The sequence below is a fragment of the Bison bison genome, unplaced genomic scaffold (genome assembly GCF_000754665.1).
Source record: "Bison bison bison isolate TAMUID 2011002044 unplaced genomic scaffold, Bison_UMD1.0 scf7180017864382, whole genome shotgun sequence".
Lineage (NCBI taxonomy): Eukaryota > Metazoa > Chordata > Mammalia > Artiodactyla > Bovidae > Bison > Bison bison.
In genome coordinates, this window is record NW_011494954.1 from 130,061 (window position 1) to 147,374 (window position 17,314).

The window sequence follows — 17,314 nt, forward strand, 5'->3', positions numbered from 1 at the left end:
TAAATATTCAGAAAATGCAATTAGAAGCAGAGAAAAGTAAATACAAGGAAAGCAGTGATGAAACGACCAGGAGACCCTGTAACCATGGCATGCTATGGAGAGGGTTCTGGAAGCCAGGCAAGATGACACTTTAATAATAAAATATCCAAGGGGGTCAGAAAAAGAGGTAAAGGGTGAAAAGAAACAGAGAAAGGACAGCTCCCCCTCGCCGACTTCAGAAATTTTACCCCATCACCAGATTTAGCAGTCATATAATTTCAATGTAAACAGTTGACTTCTTTATGAGGTGCATTTATGAGATCCTGCTGATTGTGTTTTAATGTCAGGAATGTTGTGGGGGAAGGGAAGGGAGGAGGTAACATCCATAAGGCACATAACAAGGAGCTGGGGTTCAAACCGTATACGTTATTTACCTTTTTGCTCCACTTCTATTTTAAGCATCGGAAGAAAAAAAAAAGTGCAAGGAAAAAAGAAAAAAGATTAAAATAAATTGACTATTAGTCTAAGACTGAATTTGTAATAGATGCTAAATATAGGAAGAATAAGAGCTGCACTACTTTGGATAAAGAGAAACACACAACAGGAAAACCTAGCAGGAGAAAGATACTAAAGTTACATAAAAGAACATGGATCAATCATTTTAGTAGATTAAGGAGGCAATACAAATATGTTGGCATGTTGTTTCACTTAGTGTACCTGAATAAATAATGAGACTCTTCACTAATGTGTGGTATACAGACTCTTGCCTTTCCAAAGTCACTCAGCATTCTTACTAAGTTTTACTTTAAATAGGTATGCTACAGACACAACTGCATGCATAGGCTGTGTTATTTCCATTTATCTTATCATGTGAACTCATTATTAAGCTGACTAAAATTAGGTAAACATAACAACAAGGATATATGTTTACAAAATGGCAATTCAATTTTGAAGCTCAGGTCAAATGTAATGAATACTGGTATTTTTACATTTTTCAAAGTTATGTATGTTAGAAGAAATATATAATTATGCAGCTCAGTATGTTTCAATTTTTTCTATTAAATTTTGCTTCTAGAAAAAACCATCTTAACTATAAAAAATCAGCCTCCTTTTCAGGAATATATAAGCCTCCCCCTTTATCCCAATAGTTATATTAAAGGGTGGGGTAAGATAATATACTTTTCCTCCCCACTATAATTAGTAACTTTACTTATTTACACATATATTTACTTAATATTATAAAATTCTCATTAAATTCTCTACATCACATTTCCTAAACTTGTAATACAAAATCTATTTTTAAAAAAAGTAAGCAAAATACATACAAGGAAAAAGCAAGCACAGTAGGCAAGGAGAAAAAGGAAGAAAGAATTATGGTTAGCTTATTATGACATTGTCTACCATCATCAATTTACACAAAAGCAAGCTAGCATGCAACAATCATACTGAGCATTCAAAGCAAATGCCTTGATTTCCACAGACCCCATGAAAGGTAAATGCTTTCATAAAACAAACCTGATTAGTAGAGTTACAGGAGAAAAAATCCTCCCTTCAAGATATTTAAAGAAATAGATTATAAAGTTACGAAGTGTGCTATAGAATATCCTTGCTGGTAAACAATATTTAAATAATTATGAACTATAAAATATTATTTCAGATTGTATGTAGGCTTTGAAGTATGTTGCCTGAATTTCATAAAGTGATCAGATTAATGTCTGTGATTCCCCCTCTTCCCTTATTAAAATGCATTAGGGTGTGTCAATACTGTAACTCCAAATGGGTACTCAAAGATACTGTAGTTGCACATTTCATTAAATGCCTTAGCTTGATTAATTTTTCTTAAATTGCAATAATTCATCAAGATTAAATACTGACCTCCTGAAATACCTTAGGGAAAAATGAGTTTTGTCATAGGAAACCTTCCACCCACATTAAGAGACCCTGCCCCAATCCAACTTGGTCAATTTAACCACTTTCAGGAAACATACTTGCTTTATTAATGAGTAAATCTGACTACGTCCAGTAAAAATGAAATTCAGTGTTACTGACGTGGAACAATTCTTTTCTTTATTAACCACTAGTCCTAAAATTACTGCTCAGTGAAGAGCAATATTATACCTGCATAGAATCAATAATGGAAGGGGCGTGGTGGGAAAATAAGGATAAAAGAAATCATTAGTGGTGAGTTTGCTCAGACTAACTCTATATACAGCTATATTCTTTCCTTTTAGGAAAGGATGATTTTACTCAAATAAATCAATTAAATGCAAAGAATGGAAATAATAAATTTAAAAATATGTTATGCATCTAAAACAGAAATTAAAACAAGTTCAATAAAGGATGTAGAAAGTATATTTTGTTTTCTATTAATTGAAAATGGCTGAGTTAGTTTTATTACTTGATACACTAAATCGACAGTGCAGTTACTATGCAAAATATTAAATAGGTAAGACTTCATTTATGATTTAACTGGTATCATTTATATAAAAAATAAAATGGATATATATTATACATAAAATTTACAATTTTAATGAAAACTGAGAGGTAACATCCAAATGTAAAAGTAAAAATAAATTAAAACCTTTGATGATTGATAAAGTGTATAAAATATGGATATTTAAAACAAAAGACCTCACATTATGATTTTTATGACAACCTAAAAGATATATAGCTCTGTCAAATTAGTCAAAATTTCATCAACCCAGAAAAATACAATAAAGTTAATGAAATTAGTATTTTTATCACAAATATATGCTGTAACTTTTCTTAAGAGGCTGTACGAATTAATTCATAACAATACATTTACTATGCTATAGAACAAACATAAACACATGACTCACTAACAACAGTGGAGGACATAGTTTTGAAGACAAGAAGTCGAGCGAAACAAAACCTACATACTCTGTATCTGAAGTGACACACTATTTCATTCTAAATAATCTTGTTTATTCATTAATAACGACACATCAATAGTAAAAGTTTTTTTTACTCATCAACTAAAACATAGCTAAATTTATGGTATAATTTTAAAAACTTAATTTGAAATAAGAGGATTCAAAAACCAAAAACAAATCATGCCTATGGGACACGGAAATTTTGATTTGATTATTCTCCTTTATGCATAGGATCCTTATGACTTGTTTTAAATGCATATTCATTCAATTACTAATCAAATATAATACACGTGTCTGTCTATAAACATACAAAGTAAAACAAACTACAGCATGTGTAATGGACTCTGTTGCATAAATTTACTGTAAAATTTTCAGAGATCATGGAAAATTTCTGAATTTTTGTTTTTAAACTAAGAGAAAATAGTTTGGGATGGATATGTTCCTGAGGCATTTGCTCAGGATAGACAGTGGCATAAAGCCAGATGATAACAGACACATAATAAATGCTATTTGTTGGTGACAGTTTTTATCAACTAAGCAAAGGATAAAAGGAGTATGCAAACATTACAACCTACTAAAACACTATTAAAACAAGGGAAAAGTGAAAGCTAGGAGATTAAAATAAAACCAAGTATGAGAGATGATTATAACAGACAGAAGCATAAGGAAAAGAGATTGAGGAGATAACACAGACCCAAAATAAGATCAAAACTATCTAAAAAGATCATTGGCAGTGAAAGTCCTGGAATTTATAGTGTGTCACCACTGTACAGTATATAGGAAGTATAATTACTTCTATTCTTTAGCAAGGAGTAGTTTCTACAAAGCCACAGACTTATTTCTGCTTCGTGCAAATATCTAGAAAGGTAACAGCAAATTGATTACTGTCTTTTTTTTTTTTTAAAGGACAAACACTAAAAAAAAACAAATACTTCTCTTGAGAATAGCTATTTGCAAGTTTGGTGCACAATGTACAACACTTCTGGAGAACTGAAAAAGTAAAATTTTGAAAGTTAGATGTTCCAGAAGATATCCACACTTTCCTTTCTTAAAAAGCACAAGAAATAACTTAAAAGTCTGAAAATAATATTTTCTTAACACTGTTCTTGATCTACAGACTAGGTTACAGGAACTGGCTCCAGAGAGACAATTCTTGGCAGCTCTGACTGATTCCACTGTGTGGGAATGGATGCTGTATTCCTTTTCTAACTTGAGGACAGAGACCATGCTAAATTCACGCGAAAGTGACTTTACGGAACAAAATTTTGGTTAGCTCCAAAGAATACAATGTTCCTCTAGTGGCACAGGAGAATGATTATGTGAGCCACCAACACTACACACAAGAGAAATGATATAAAGATCAGTGCACTCAGTAGGCTTCCAATCCTACAAATGGTATAGAAAATACTGAAAACATAAAAAGCATCCATTTCATGGTAACACAGGAACACAGAGCAGGAATGAAAAGAAAAGATAATCTGTGTTTGGCCTTTGATCCCCCACACAAAGGCAATTTATCAAAACTGCGGGCAGAGAAGAGACAGCGCCTTCACGGGATGTGTAAGAATGTATCACTACCATACTGGACATACTATAGTTATCTAAAATTGGCCCTTTGTTTTCAGAAATATTGATAGTTTAAGCATAGAAATCTAGTTTTTAAGGTTCTGGAAAAAGCAATTTCACTATTAGAGTCCATCGTTTTTTTAAGGAGGGAAGTCCTCCTAAAGCAAATCAATAAAATTTCTGCTAAAGAATTCTTAACTCAAATGCCTGTGAATTAAGGTGACATGACACATATATATATTTTTTTAATTTAAAAAGTAAAGGTGACAAGAACAATACCAAACAAAATATATTTAATCTTTTTAAATGCAGAATACAATTCTAAGTATGAATTCTGAGGTTAGAAGGAAAACTACACAAAATTACACTATTAGCTGAAGCCTACTTATGAAGTTTCCAATTTTGAATATCCTGCTAAAGGATATTACTAAAAATGGATGTTGAGAAATTAAAAATGTGTTACATACTTGTTACATCTATTTTTTTTGGTTAAGATTTTATCACCAAATCTGGTAAAGGACTGCTCCTTTAAGAACAAGGGACAAAAAGGAAAGCACTTGCCTCAGTTAACTGCAGTGGTAGCTTTTACCAGGCATTAAAGTTACCACAACAGCAGGTAGCCATTCAAGTAGCTTACTATTAAAACTGAAGTCAGTTCCTTCTTTAGAAAACTGTGAGCCAAACCAATTTGTCAGCAACTGGTATTGGGCAAAAGTACAGATTTCTATCAGCCCTATTGAATAGCTAATTCAAGTTTGTTTTCTGGAAAAACACTAGCCTTAAAAGCCAAACACTTAAGAACACAGACAGACACTTGGCCAGCTTCACACTATGGCTTCCTTCCACACTTCATGAAGTTAATTGGAGGCCCAAGTCTGTTAGTGCTCTGCATGCATAATAGTTTTGTAGGCCATAAACATATGCTTCTTTCATATGGGTCCTCTTTCAGCATCAATGAGAAATGCTGTAGAAAGTGAAAAATATAAACTTCATACTTACTGTAAGGGACACATTCATATTGGACCTCAAGATATTTGTATGTTCCGGGACATGGATCAGGAAATACATCTGACCCAGTAACTACTATACACTGTGTTCGATTGTTGCACCTGGAAAACAAAACAAATCAAACTTGTGTAATAACAATGTATTTGTTTATTCTTAATAAAAATATAATAGATAACTGATCCATATTGTCTTTAAGCAACTAGTACCATAACTTTTAAAAATTCTACTGATAATAGCTTACTATAAAGAGATACAAAAAGTCCTATTTTATTTATGTTGTCATACCTCTGTATCATGGGTCACAATGAATTTTTAACTGGAAATAAAAAGAAAATCACTGATAGTTTTCTGTTATTTTAGTATACATTTTAATTGAAGTTTTTGACATGTTCAACATGTACTGAAAATAAAACTTACTTGGTTTCCTACTATATTTAAGAATTAAAATTGCACCTAGAAGAATGGAACTGAACAAAAGATGGAGTCATAAATTGAACAGCGTGGAAATAAATTTTGAAAACATATTAAAACAAAGAAAGAGCCAGGTTTTTAAGTTTATTCTCTAAATCAGGTTTTTTTGTTGTATTCTATTACAGATATTATACACTCTTGAATACCAGATACCAAGCCAATGGATTACACCTTCCGTGCTTTTGGCCTACCTATATGATAGAATGCATTGAAAGCATTTAGCATAGTGTCTGGTACATAGTGAATGTCTAAGCATTGCATTACACTCACTGTTTTCACAGATCAATATACTTATATTTTCAACATATGATTATACAGTCACTTTTTCTAAATTAACACTCCCTGAAATACAACATTAAAAAGAATGTCACTAATATGAGACCTGGAATGCCCTATTTATTCCTATTGGCAGTATTTTCTTATTTTGTGTTGTCAATGATTCATTGTCATTGAGACTATTAGAATTAAGTTAGAATTCTAGGCAAGATAATTACTTATTTAAGTTCTATGAATTTGTCCCAATGATCTTGTTATAAGCTATATAAAGGCAAGAACTATTTCTTTTAAATTTAACTTTCTTTTAAATTTAATTTTAATTTAATTTCTTTTAAATTTGACTTGATTACAACCCAATGGAACGTTTGCAGGGTTCTTACCATATTTTCTGTCAGTATATAAATTAGGAAGACAAAGCAAGCAGAACAACAGCATTTTAACAAAATTTACTTAATAATTTGAGTGTAAGACATTCCATAGTGCATTACTAGACTATAGAATGGCAAATAAAGAACGAAAGCCTAGTTTTTAGCACAACTAAGTCAAGTAAGGGGAAGGAGAACTGTGTCAGAGAGGAGTGGGTATGTAAGTCATGAACCTTCGAGCCACTTCAGCTCAAACCAGGTTGATTTTCCCTGCAGAGCAGCAAGACCTAAAAACTTCTATAGGATCAATTATGCAAACTTTATAGGTCAAGGTATAATAAAATGAACTTCAAGTGGATGCTTTAACTATTAAGTAAATTATAACTAAAATTGCTTATACAAATATTAAACTAATGCACAAATCCCTTTATTCAGTAATTCTCTTAAATGGTTCAATCATTTAAAGAAATTTGCCAGTGCTTCTCCATTTAGTGTAAATGAATTATTTTAACATGACTCATGGAAAATTTTGATATCCTAAAATTTTAAATCACCAATGGATTTAAGATTTCTCAATAGATCAATGTCTATTATTTCAATTGGTTCATTTTCTTCTTAATTTCATAAGAGTTCATCACTTCTTTTAAAGTTTCTTGATCTCAAGAATTCTCAACCACTAATCTAGTCCCCATCAAAAATTAAAATCGTTAATTTCCTTGCTTGTACTTATTCATACCAACAAAGATCCTCCCTTTATCTCACCCTCAGACTTCTCAAAAACAAAGAAATCTAAACTCCTGTGGGTTAGATACCCCTTTTATATACCCCATCTATATACATGTTATAGCCACTCAACAAAGCTCTGCCATGTTTTAATATTTATAAAAACGATCTTAATATTTATTCAAAATATACTCATGATAGAAACCTGATAAAATAACAATCAATGTCACAATATGTTTGCAGGAAGTATATAAAAGATAAGTAGTATTGCTTCCATTAATTTGTTTAAAAGAAGATAAACACCATAAAATGAAAAGTAATTGCTCATATTTACTTTTTCTGAATAACTCTGAATTAGTCATTTGACCACAATTACAAGTTCAAATTAATGTCACAAGCAATTATAATAATTTATATCACACAATTTTTATTTCACTTAATAATCACATTGCACAAGACAGCAAAAAGTACTAATTTTAGAGCTAAGTGTTTAAGTAAAATTGAAAAGGTTAAGAAACTTAATGGAGTTCCTACAAATACAGTTATACAGACTTCTAGAATTCACAGCCTCCTAAGATGTCAAAAAGGTTTATTTTACGTATCAGAAGTGCAAGAAAATAATCTTGAGGAAAAAAAAAGGAATATGGGTACTAAAATAGTAAAGGGTCAGCAAGAAGAGGAACACAAAGGTGCAAGAATATCAGATTTGCATATCAGTATCTTGATTGATGGGAAAGAAAACCTAAAATCTTAGAGGACCAAATGATGGAAATAAAAATACAGACTATGTACATTCTTTTATGAATGAAGCAAGTAGTCTTAAGTTTCCAAATACAGAAAGTGTAAGGGATCAAGGAAAAAGGAAATACCCTATGTGAGCTGTTAGTACTAAGAAAAATCCCAAAATTCCTTCACCATTATGCTGTTAGTAAGGCTGTAAAACTACAAACTGCTATTATTTAAGAAGACAGGGAAAAAGAAAGCAATTAGTTAGCCACAGAGGCAAAGTAAATTCCCACCAACTGCTCAGCTTCAAGTTTTCATTCTAATGAAAATAAAAAGTCACAACTAAGCCCAGAAAGGAAAGGCATTCAGCTGTTTGCATTCTCAGCCCTAAGAACGTTTCCAGGCTTGAGCTTTTCTCTCTTCCTCCAGAGAAAAAGATTTATCATAAAGGTATGGCTATATGAACAATGAAAGTATCAGTATATTTAGTAATACCATGGGGACTCATTCTGTTAAAAATTTATACTTTTCTTAAATGCAAAACATAAAAATTCAGTATGAATAAGAACAAGGCAGAAGAGGATAAACTGGGTTTTCTAAATAGGTGGACTTAAATTATGACTTGAAGGAAATGGAATTACTGTTCTCATAAAGAAACACTTCAGCTTTTAAATAACTGAACTTATTTTATTAGATGTTTGTAAGGATACACAATGAGTTAGGATAGTTAAAGCACTGGTTCTCAAAATATGGTTGTTAGACAAGGAGCATCAACTGGGATCTTGTTAGAAATTCATTCTCATGCCCCACTAAAGACTAACAGCCTCAGAAACTCTGGAGTTAGTACCCAGGAATCTGCTTTAACTAGCTCCAATGATGATTCTGATTTATGGGGACCACTGGGTTAGAGGCAGGTTTAGGTACCTAAGTAAAGACTAGATTATATATGGGAACACATGCTTTTGCTCTATAAGTCTTAATAAAATACAAGTGACATAGAAAAGCCTTTAGTGATGAATATGATTTATGCAGCAAGTACATGGTACAGTTTACAATGTTAACTTATCTTCTATTGCTAATTTTGATCATAAGAATCAAGGATCCCTTGATTCCTAACCTGAGAGGTCTCAGTAAGTACAAATTCTAAGCACATGTATATATCATATGTTGAGCCCATTTTCAACAACAGAGGGAAAGTGTAATCTTTTCCTAGCTAATGAAAATATATAATACTAAATACACCTGGAAATAAAATTTTTGGTAATCTGTAAAAATATGTTATGTTTCCTAGACACAAGATGTCATTAAAAGTAACAGAAATCAAATCAAAACCCAATGAAACCACTGCAAATTTTTCTATATTTAACCTTTGACTTATCTATTCAAACACATTTTAATAAAGTAGCTCAACTACAGGAAAACATACTATTGTTTTTAGAAAGAACTCAAGGGACATAAAGGCATTCCTTACAAAAATTTACCTTTAAGCAATTTCTTGGATATAATATATGATTTAACATCATCGAATAAGTAAATGTAAAACTATATATGTACTCAAATCTCAAATTCTAAGCATATAGTCATGTTTAATGTTCTAATGACATTCTAAAAATTTCACAAAGTTCGCATGTTTAGGTAAAAGGCTACACATTATTTCACATCACTGGTTTAAAAGCACCATTAAAAAAATCACCTATGTATTACTTCTATGCATTATTTTAGGTTACAACTTTCTTCCTCTAATTTTCAAACCTAAAATATATAAATAATGTAACACTCATCCTTAGAATTCCATATGTAAAGTAAAATAAATCTAATAATAAATACTTGGTAACATGATCAAGTTGAGATACTAGAATATAGTTATTTCTGATACTAATATTCATAAAATTTACATTTTAATCATAAAACCCACCACACAGAAAATCCAAAATCCTGCTTTAAAGGCCAGAGAGCTGCTTTAAATGGAGCAAAAACATCTGAATTTAAAAAATTATTTAGAAAATCATTCCTGTCTTTCTACTCTAGTGGGAAAAATTATATTCAAAAATAAAGCTAAATGTACATCTCAAAAGCTGAAGAAAATAAAACAAAAAGTTTTGGAGATTAATGGTCTATTAGATTACTTTCCATGTACAATGGAGTACCAGTATACCTGCTTATTAGCAAAACTTAGAGTATGATATTTAATGTCAGTGATATTGTCTAGGTTTGTGCAGAGTATGTAAGAGAAAAATACCTTCAGGAATATCTAGAGTATCTTTTAACCATCACAATTAGCAGATGGTAAGAAGTTCAAAGTATTATAAGTCTATTTTATTTTTTAGAGGTAGTCAATGTTCTTAGGTTTCAAAATTAAATTCTAAGATATCTACAGTATTTTTTGAAATTAAGATAAATGTTGCCAAGAAAAATGTGTAATTGATAAAAATGTCTTTTATAAATATATATTATCATTAATTTACATACTAGTATATGGAAATTATTTAGAAATTATCAGCACAGATTAACAGTGGTATTTTAAAGAAACATTATCTTTTTATTTTGTGGACAGTAGTGCTTCATCTCTAATGAAACATCAGTAATGCAAATAAACTATTAATATGTTGCTTTCCTTAATCTTTTAAAACTGTAAATGAAAGAAGGAACAGTGCACACATTACTTATTATAATCTGAGAATAAAGTATATAAAAATCATCAGTATACCATATCATTTGATGCTGTTCAGAAGCAAAATTATTTGCTAATTGGGGAGATTAGTGCTTAAAAGCTGAGGCTTTAGAATAAAACAGAATTGAGGTTTTAGTTTCAGCCCTGCTGCTTACTTAACTGTGAGTCCATAAGCAATGTACTAAACCTTTCAACCTTAGCTTTCTTATCTGTAAACCATAATACCTCCTTTAGAAGTTTGTCATTAAGGTTAAATAGGATAATGTAAAGTAAACCCTTTGCACAATCCCTCAACAAATATGAATTACCAGTAACAACAAAAATATCAGTAAGAGTAAGTACTCCTTTATATAAACTGGACATAGATTTGCAAACCTTAAAGGTGCAGAACATCTTTTGTTCTTCCAGAGCATCCCCTGTATTTCCCATATGATTTCCTGTGTATGGCTTTAAAAACAAGCTGAAGTAGTCAGCAAATTTGTTTCCTTTCCAATTCTAATTTTGAAGTGTACAATGCCCAACAAATTGCTTTTACTCTTCTTTTGATTATCTTCTGCTCATTATTACACTTTACCAAGTGCAAAGTATGGAGATGAGATTCCATGTGTAATCTATTGTGAGAGGTGTTTTAATCAATAGTCTTGTTCTGCTGATTAAGCAGGGGCTTCTGTTTTGGCAAGATAACATTAGTCTCTCCAGTCATGCTCCAAAAACCATTGGGAATCTTCCCCAGATCATTAGATATGCTACAAAAAAGCTTTGGCACATTCTCTTTTCTTCCTTAAATTACTTCTTCACTGTCCCATCACTCCTGTTTCGATGGCACTGCATTATTATTGCATCTCCCCTGAAACTTGCTCTAGAGCTATGTCTCCAGGCCATAGGATGCCATTTTCCATTGAAGATTCTACTTGAAAATATAAATTAAGAAAATTTCATTATCTCCTGCCAGGGGCTATTATTCACCACAGTTCTAAGGAAGATTAAAAATGCAAAATCTACCGACTTGAACAAATACTCCAGCATTCAACAGAAAAGCTCAATGTATCATGACAGAAACTAAAAATTAGTGTTTGCTGAAATTTGGAGTCACCCTCTAGAATTAGACCAATTCTTTATTGAGAATGTATGTGTAGTGTAGATTGCTCCAATAATTTCAATTTCTTAGTGGCATCTGTTATTTTTTAAATTCAATTATAAAATACGAGTAATAACAAGTCTGTTTCTTTCTTGAGATACCTTCTGGAGATGAAATAAATGCTTTCAAGGAAAAAGGGTAACGTGATGATATTCCTTTCCAAAGGGCCAAATGTAAACACCACATTCACAGGGGTACTTTGGAAGAGTTTAAACTTCATCCAAATGGGGAATCTGCACTTTTCTAACTGGACAGAATGCCTACAGTTGATACTATAAACCCATCCCCTAATTAACAGACTAGAAATGATATTCATTCTTGAGTCTCAATTACCAAAAAATTATCATATGTCAATAAGTAAATTTTATTATCTTCAAGCACACAAATTTTTAAAATTTACAAACATTACTAGAGAGGACAGAAAAATAAAATGAAAATAAAGAAAAAAGGTAACTGTCAGGCTATACATTTTTATTGGAGGTGATTATATGCCTGGTACATAATAACAATTCAGTAGTTGCTTTTGAATGAATAATGATGAATGGTTAATCTGATTACTGCTGCTTGTAAATAAAGTTATTAGAAAATAAATATCAAACATCTAATTCTGCTTCAATCAGCTGTACTTGATTCTCAGAGAATTCTGTCAATTTGGATAGAGTTTTGTATCACAAAAGCCAATAATACAACACTAGGGAGACAGATCTAATTTAAAGGGGGGAGGAAAAAGTACCTTTTATCTTCCAAATAACTTTTGCATGCACTAACAATTCCAAATGATCAAGGAATGCAGTACTCCAGGCACTGGGACCCTGTCTTTCTGAGTCCATATTTACTGTATATTTTCTACACACATAGCAGATAACCTTAAAACATGAATAGTTACGTTCCCAAATAAATTTTCTCAAACAAAGCAATCAGATAAAGTGAGGGGATAAAAAGAAGTTATGACCCAAAATATAAAATTACAACGATCCTCACAGATAAAAGAGGGAAACTGAGTTTTTTTTTTTAAAGCCTTTTTTTTAAACTGTATAATGAAATGCTCTTTTATCACCTAAACTTCCATTCTGAACAGCTAAGGAAAGTGGGTCCTGCTTTCTTTAAATATTTATTAATGATGATTTGTGAGCCTAACTAATTGCTATATAAACATAACATTAGGAAGCTAAATGATGTGTAATTAATATGATAAAAAAGAGGTCTCCTAAAGTAATGTTCCCATTTGTCACATAACTATGTTCTCATAATTTATTTAATAATTTGTGTATTGTAGAAGATTTCTATCCATCATATAGTATTTAATTCTTTAGGCATGTTAGGATGTTACACTCAAAGAATTATATATTGTGCTTTCTAAAGTGTTCTAAAATCCTTGAAATGAAACTGAATTATTGAAATGAAGTTGCTACCCTAATCTCTAGGAAAATATATTTGAATACTGATACATGCGTGGATACATAATTTGGAAAAATAATATATAATTTTATTGCATTCCTTTTCCTATATACTGGTATTTTCAAAAATTTGAAATATAGTCCTAATTTTTTAAAAATTGTGACTGTGATTTAATCTTTGCAATTGTATTTGAAAAAAAAGTATAGAAAAAGTCAATTTATTATTTAAATAACTATACGCAAAACTACAAATTATTTTTCTGGCCTATCAATTTTAAATATAAACCTATTTGAAAAAATTTATCATATGTAACAAATATGTAAGAATAGAAAATGAAAAAAGAAAGTATCAGGTAACCTACAGAAAATCAACAAAAGCTTGATATAAAATCCTGTGTAGGCTTTTATCCAGAAGGTTGTCATTCTAGTTTTTACTGTGTTGAAAACAGGGATAACATGAAACTGATACCTTCCATAATCATTCTGTATTAGGAATTAAAACCACAAAGTATGCATTCTTTAATATTTATAGTTAAATTTGCATCTCAGAAACTCAAAAACAACCCCTCAAAAATTCCACATTAATTACTAAAATAAGGTTTTTGAAATGGCAATGCTGATTTTCTAAAAACAACTCTCTATGTTTTAGGAACCTTTGAAATTCCTTGCAGTTTTTACTGGACCTTGGGGTCAGTTTAATGCAAATTAGGCTGGACTCAGAGCCTTATTAATCCAGTACAAAATCTCTTGTTTGTAGAAATGCATATTCAACAAAAATGCACTTGCTTTTAATAGCAAAATAAGAAATATTTATTTACAAAGCATGCCACTGAGACTGGTTCATTCACAGGGTCATCAGGTCTAACTACTTAATGAAAAGAACAAGATAATTTAAGTGAGGATAAAAACTATAAATATTTGAAGTACTTTAAAAATACTGCTTCTGAGTCCAAATTTTCAAGACCTCTGCTTTTAATAATTCAAAAAATTATGACCTGTATCAATTAAGAACAATTATTTATAAAAATGTTAACCTACTATAGTTTGTACTTGCAGAAACTATCACATTTTTTTAACAAGGGAAATGGGAAATCACTATGGGATGACCTAGTTAGATTAAATTTAGCAAGAAACTTGTTACCAGACCATATAAAAGACACAGCATAATAAGACATGACCTTGCAGAGCCTTGGAGCCAATCTATGATGTTTTTCCTTTCTATAACCCTTGCTAATTATCTGCAAAGTTACAGACCCTTTTGTCATGGGTTATTTTTCCTCAAATTGTGAGGGGATTTTTGGTTCCTAAATATTTAATTAGTCTTATTATGAGAATTGTTGTATATTTCAAGCATTTTGATTTTCATACTCTATTCCTTCTAATTATCCTCAGATTTAGACTGGTCATCCAAAATCTTTGCCTTCTGTAATTATTTACTTCTTAAAGATCATTCCGTGAAGAAATATTTTCACTCTTATGGCTCTTCTTTTTCACAAATGGCTTTTCTGGTCTGTTAATTGCCCGCTCAGAGGATTAGAGTTTGAAATAATGCAAAAGAACATGCAACTAAAAGGAGTTTTAGAGGGCAAAATTGAGTAAACTAGATTTTTGTTGTTTCTATTTTAAATTCCCTTTAAAGATAACACCCTTGGTTTAGATGTGATTTTGACAAACAGGAAAATTATACCATAAATATTTTTTTCTGCCTCCCAAGATGTTTCATGAGATGTCATTTATTCAGTCTAATATAAATCTCTGCATATAAAAGAAATTCATCTCTAGTCTAATTGACAGCTAATAAATTTCTTCTTTTACAGACCTCACTTTGATTACAGTACAGCAGCTAATGTTCACACAACTTCCTAGGTAATCAAAATGAAAGCACAGAAACAAATTCATAAGACTTTTGGTGATGTGGCTTTAAAAAATCTACTATCTAGGCAAAAGTAATGTCAAAAAAATACAATTTTTGTTAAAGTATTTAAAATTGACTCAGGAAATTTTTTTTTGCTTTTTATTAAAATGACTACATTCTGTATGTGCTCATTTTTTTTTTTAATCAAGAGGCAAGAAAGCACTGCTGTTCTTTACCCAAAATGAATTCTTTCAGTAAGAAATCTTTCACAACTTTTAGTACATTCTTTCCTCATCAAACTTGTTTTTCAGTTAAATGCACTTTTTATTACTTTTATTTTACAGTAATTTATTTTCCTCATGCAACTTATAAAGCTTATAAAAAGTATATAGAAATGTTTTGTGTAAAAGGGAGACGAAAAAGCAAAAGTGAGCAGTATCTTAATAATATGAACTGAACTGATACATTAATGCTGGAGGACAGGGAAATACATAGTGTTAATGGTCAACAAAGGGATAACTCTCGGAAAACAAAATGCTATGCAATTATTCTGCAAGTCATGAATCTTTTTTATTAATTATGTGGTCTAACTTTGTGCCTCATAAAAAAACATAATCTTGTTATCCTTATGTTATTCTAATTTAAAAAGATGCATCTGAATTCTCACAGAAAACACTGTCTATACACTTCTTGAGCTATTTTTCCCTTATGGAAGAACCATTTGAAGAATCTTTTCTCTGAGGGTAGAGCATTTTTTGAACTGAGGACACCAGACTAATAGTCTGAGCATCTCCTATATTCCAACTCACAGTGATGCCCTTAATGCAAGCCAAAGAAGAAACGCACATTTGCAAGAAGCATGTACTAAGCAAGAGGAAGAAAAGGCTAGCACATCAACTATTCTGGCCAAACAGTATTCAATTCTTCCCCATTTACGCGAACCTGAAGCGATCTTTCTCTCCTTTCCCTATGGCAGTTAACTGTCTATATAATTAATTTGGCAATTAATCATATTCTGCTTTGTGGCTCTATTCTATATTTTGCATACAATTGTTATTTAACTCACCAGTATTTTCCATGTTTAAAATTAAGCTGTAAACTCCTTATGTTTTTGTTTATATTCTTTTTCAAACACCCCCAAAGAGTGTTAGGCACTTCATTGTATCAGTTCTCATACCATGAATGCCTTCAGCTGTTTCTAGGACCCTAGTCTTATCTCCACAGTTAGATACTGTTAGGCTTCTTTTAAATTCCTTGGAATGCCTAGTCCTATTTAGGGCAAAAAGTGCTCACTCAGTAACTACTTCCTAAATTGGAATTCTCATTCCTCTATGTTTTACTGAGGGTTTTTTAATTGAAGGAACAACTGAAAATCTCCTGTTGGTACATACTAATGTCATTTACATTAATAAAAACTGCAGAAATTTTGTAGAGATGTTTACCTACGTATTCTGTAAGACAAGAGACGAAAAACAATAAAAACAAAAGCCTGGAACCACAGACTCATGGGATACTCAGTAGTAGAGAAGGTGCAGAAGGCTAAAAACAATCTTTAATACTCATAATCTGAATATAAACAATCAAATTCATCAGAGAATTATAAAGAGGTGGATACTCTGTGGTTCATACACTCTCAAAATTAATGGAGTCTCACCTAACTGATAAATATATGGCAAATTTCACTGGCTTACTTCTGATAAATCAGAACTAATGTTTAATCATGACAAAATATTCATAATCTAATCCTTTTATCAAACTGACTATCACTGCAGGAGTCTCCTGTGTTTGCACAATTAAAAACCCCATGTTAGCTGTATATAATAAGGCATTACACTTGATGCAAATCCTTTTCTATTGAAAGAAGTGCCAAGCTGACAGCAGGAAGTAGCTGATAAGAAAGCAACAAGGCATTGCTGATGGCATTCTCGATAACTGAACACCTACCCATAAGCATTCAGTCTACAGTGTATTACCAAAAGTGCTCGTTTTTTAAAAAAGCACAGATCAAGGCAAGTGCCCTCTGCTACATCTCAGTCACAAAGGCAAAAATTATCTAAAATCAGATAGATAAATGATAGATACCTAAACTGATAGAAAGAAAGAAAGGATGGAAGGAAGGAAAAGATAATTTTATATCCACTGGTGGTTCCGGTACTAGAAACAGTGATACAAGACATTATCTGCTGCAATACCCTAGTTACAGAATTACCTACAATTTGAAAGCACAGTTATACACTTATTATAC

General features: G+C 31.3%; 1 protein-coding gene across 12 annotated transcripts in view; it reads right to left on the reverse strand.

Moving 5' to 3' along the window:
* The window catches only part of LPHN2 (latrophilin 2), a 202,110-nt gene that overhangs the window by 54,206 nt on the left and 130,590 nt on the right, over window positions 1–17,314 (reverse strand). For all 12 annotated transcript variants that reach the window (XM_010857560.1, XM_010857555.1, XM_010857553.1 and 9 more), the window contains one exon: window positions 5,439–5,548. In XM_010857560.1, coding sequence (XP_010855862.1) covers window positions 5,439–5,548 — 110 coding nt within the window. The remainder of the gene's footprint in view (window positions 1–5,438; window positions 5,549–17,314) is intronic.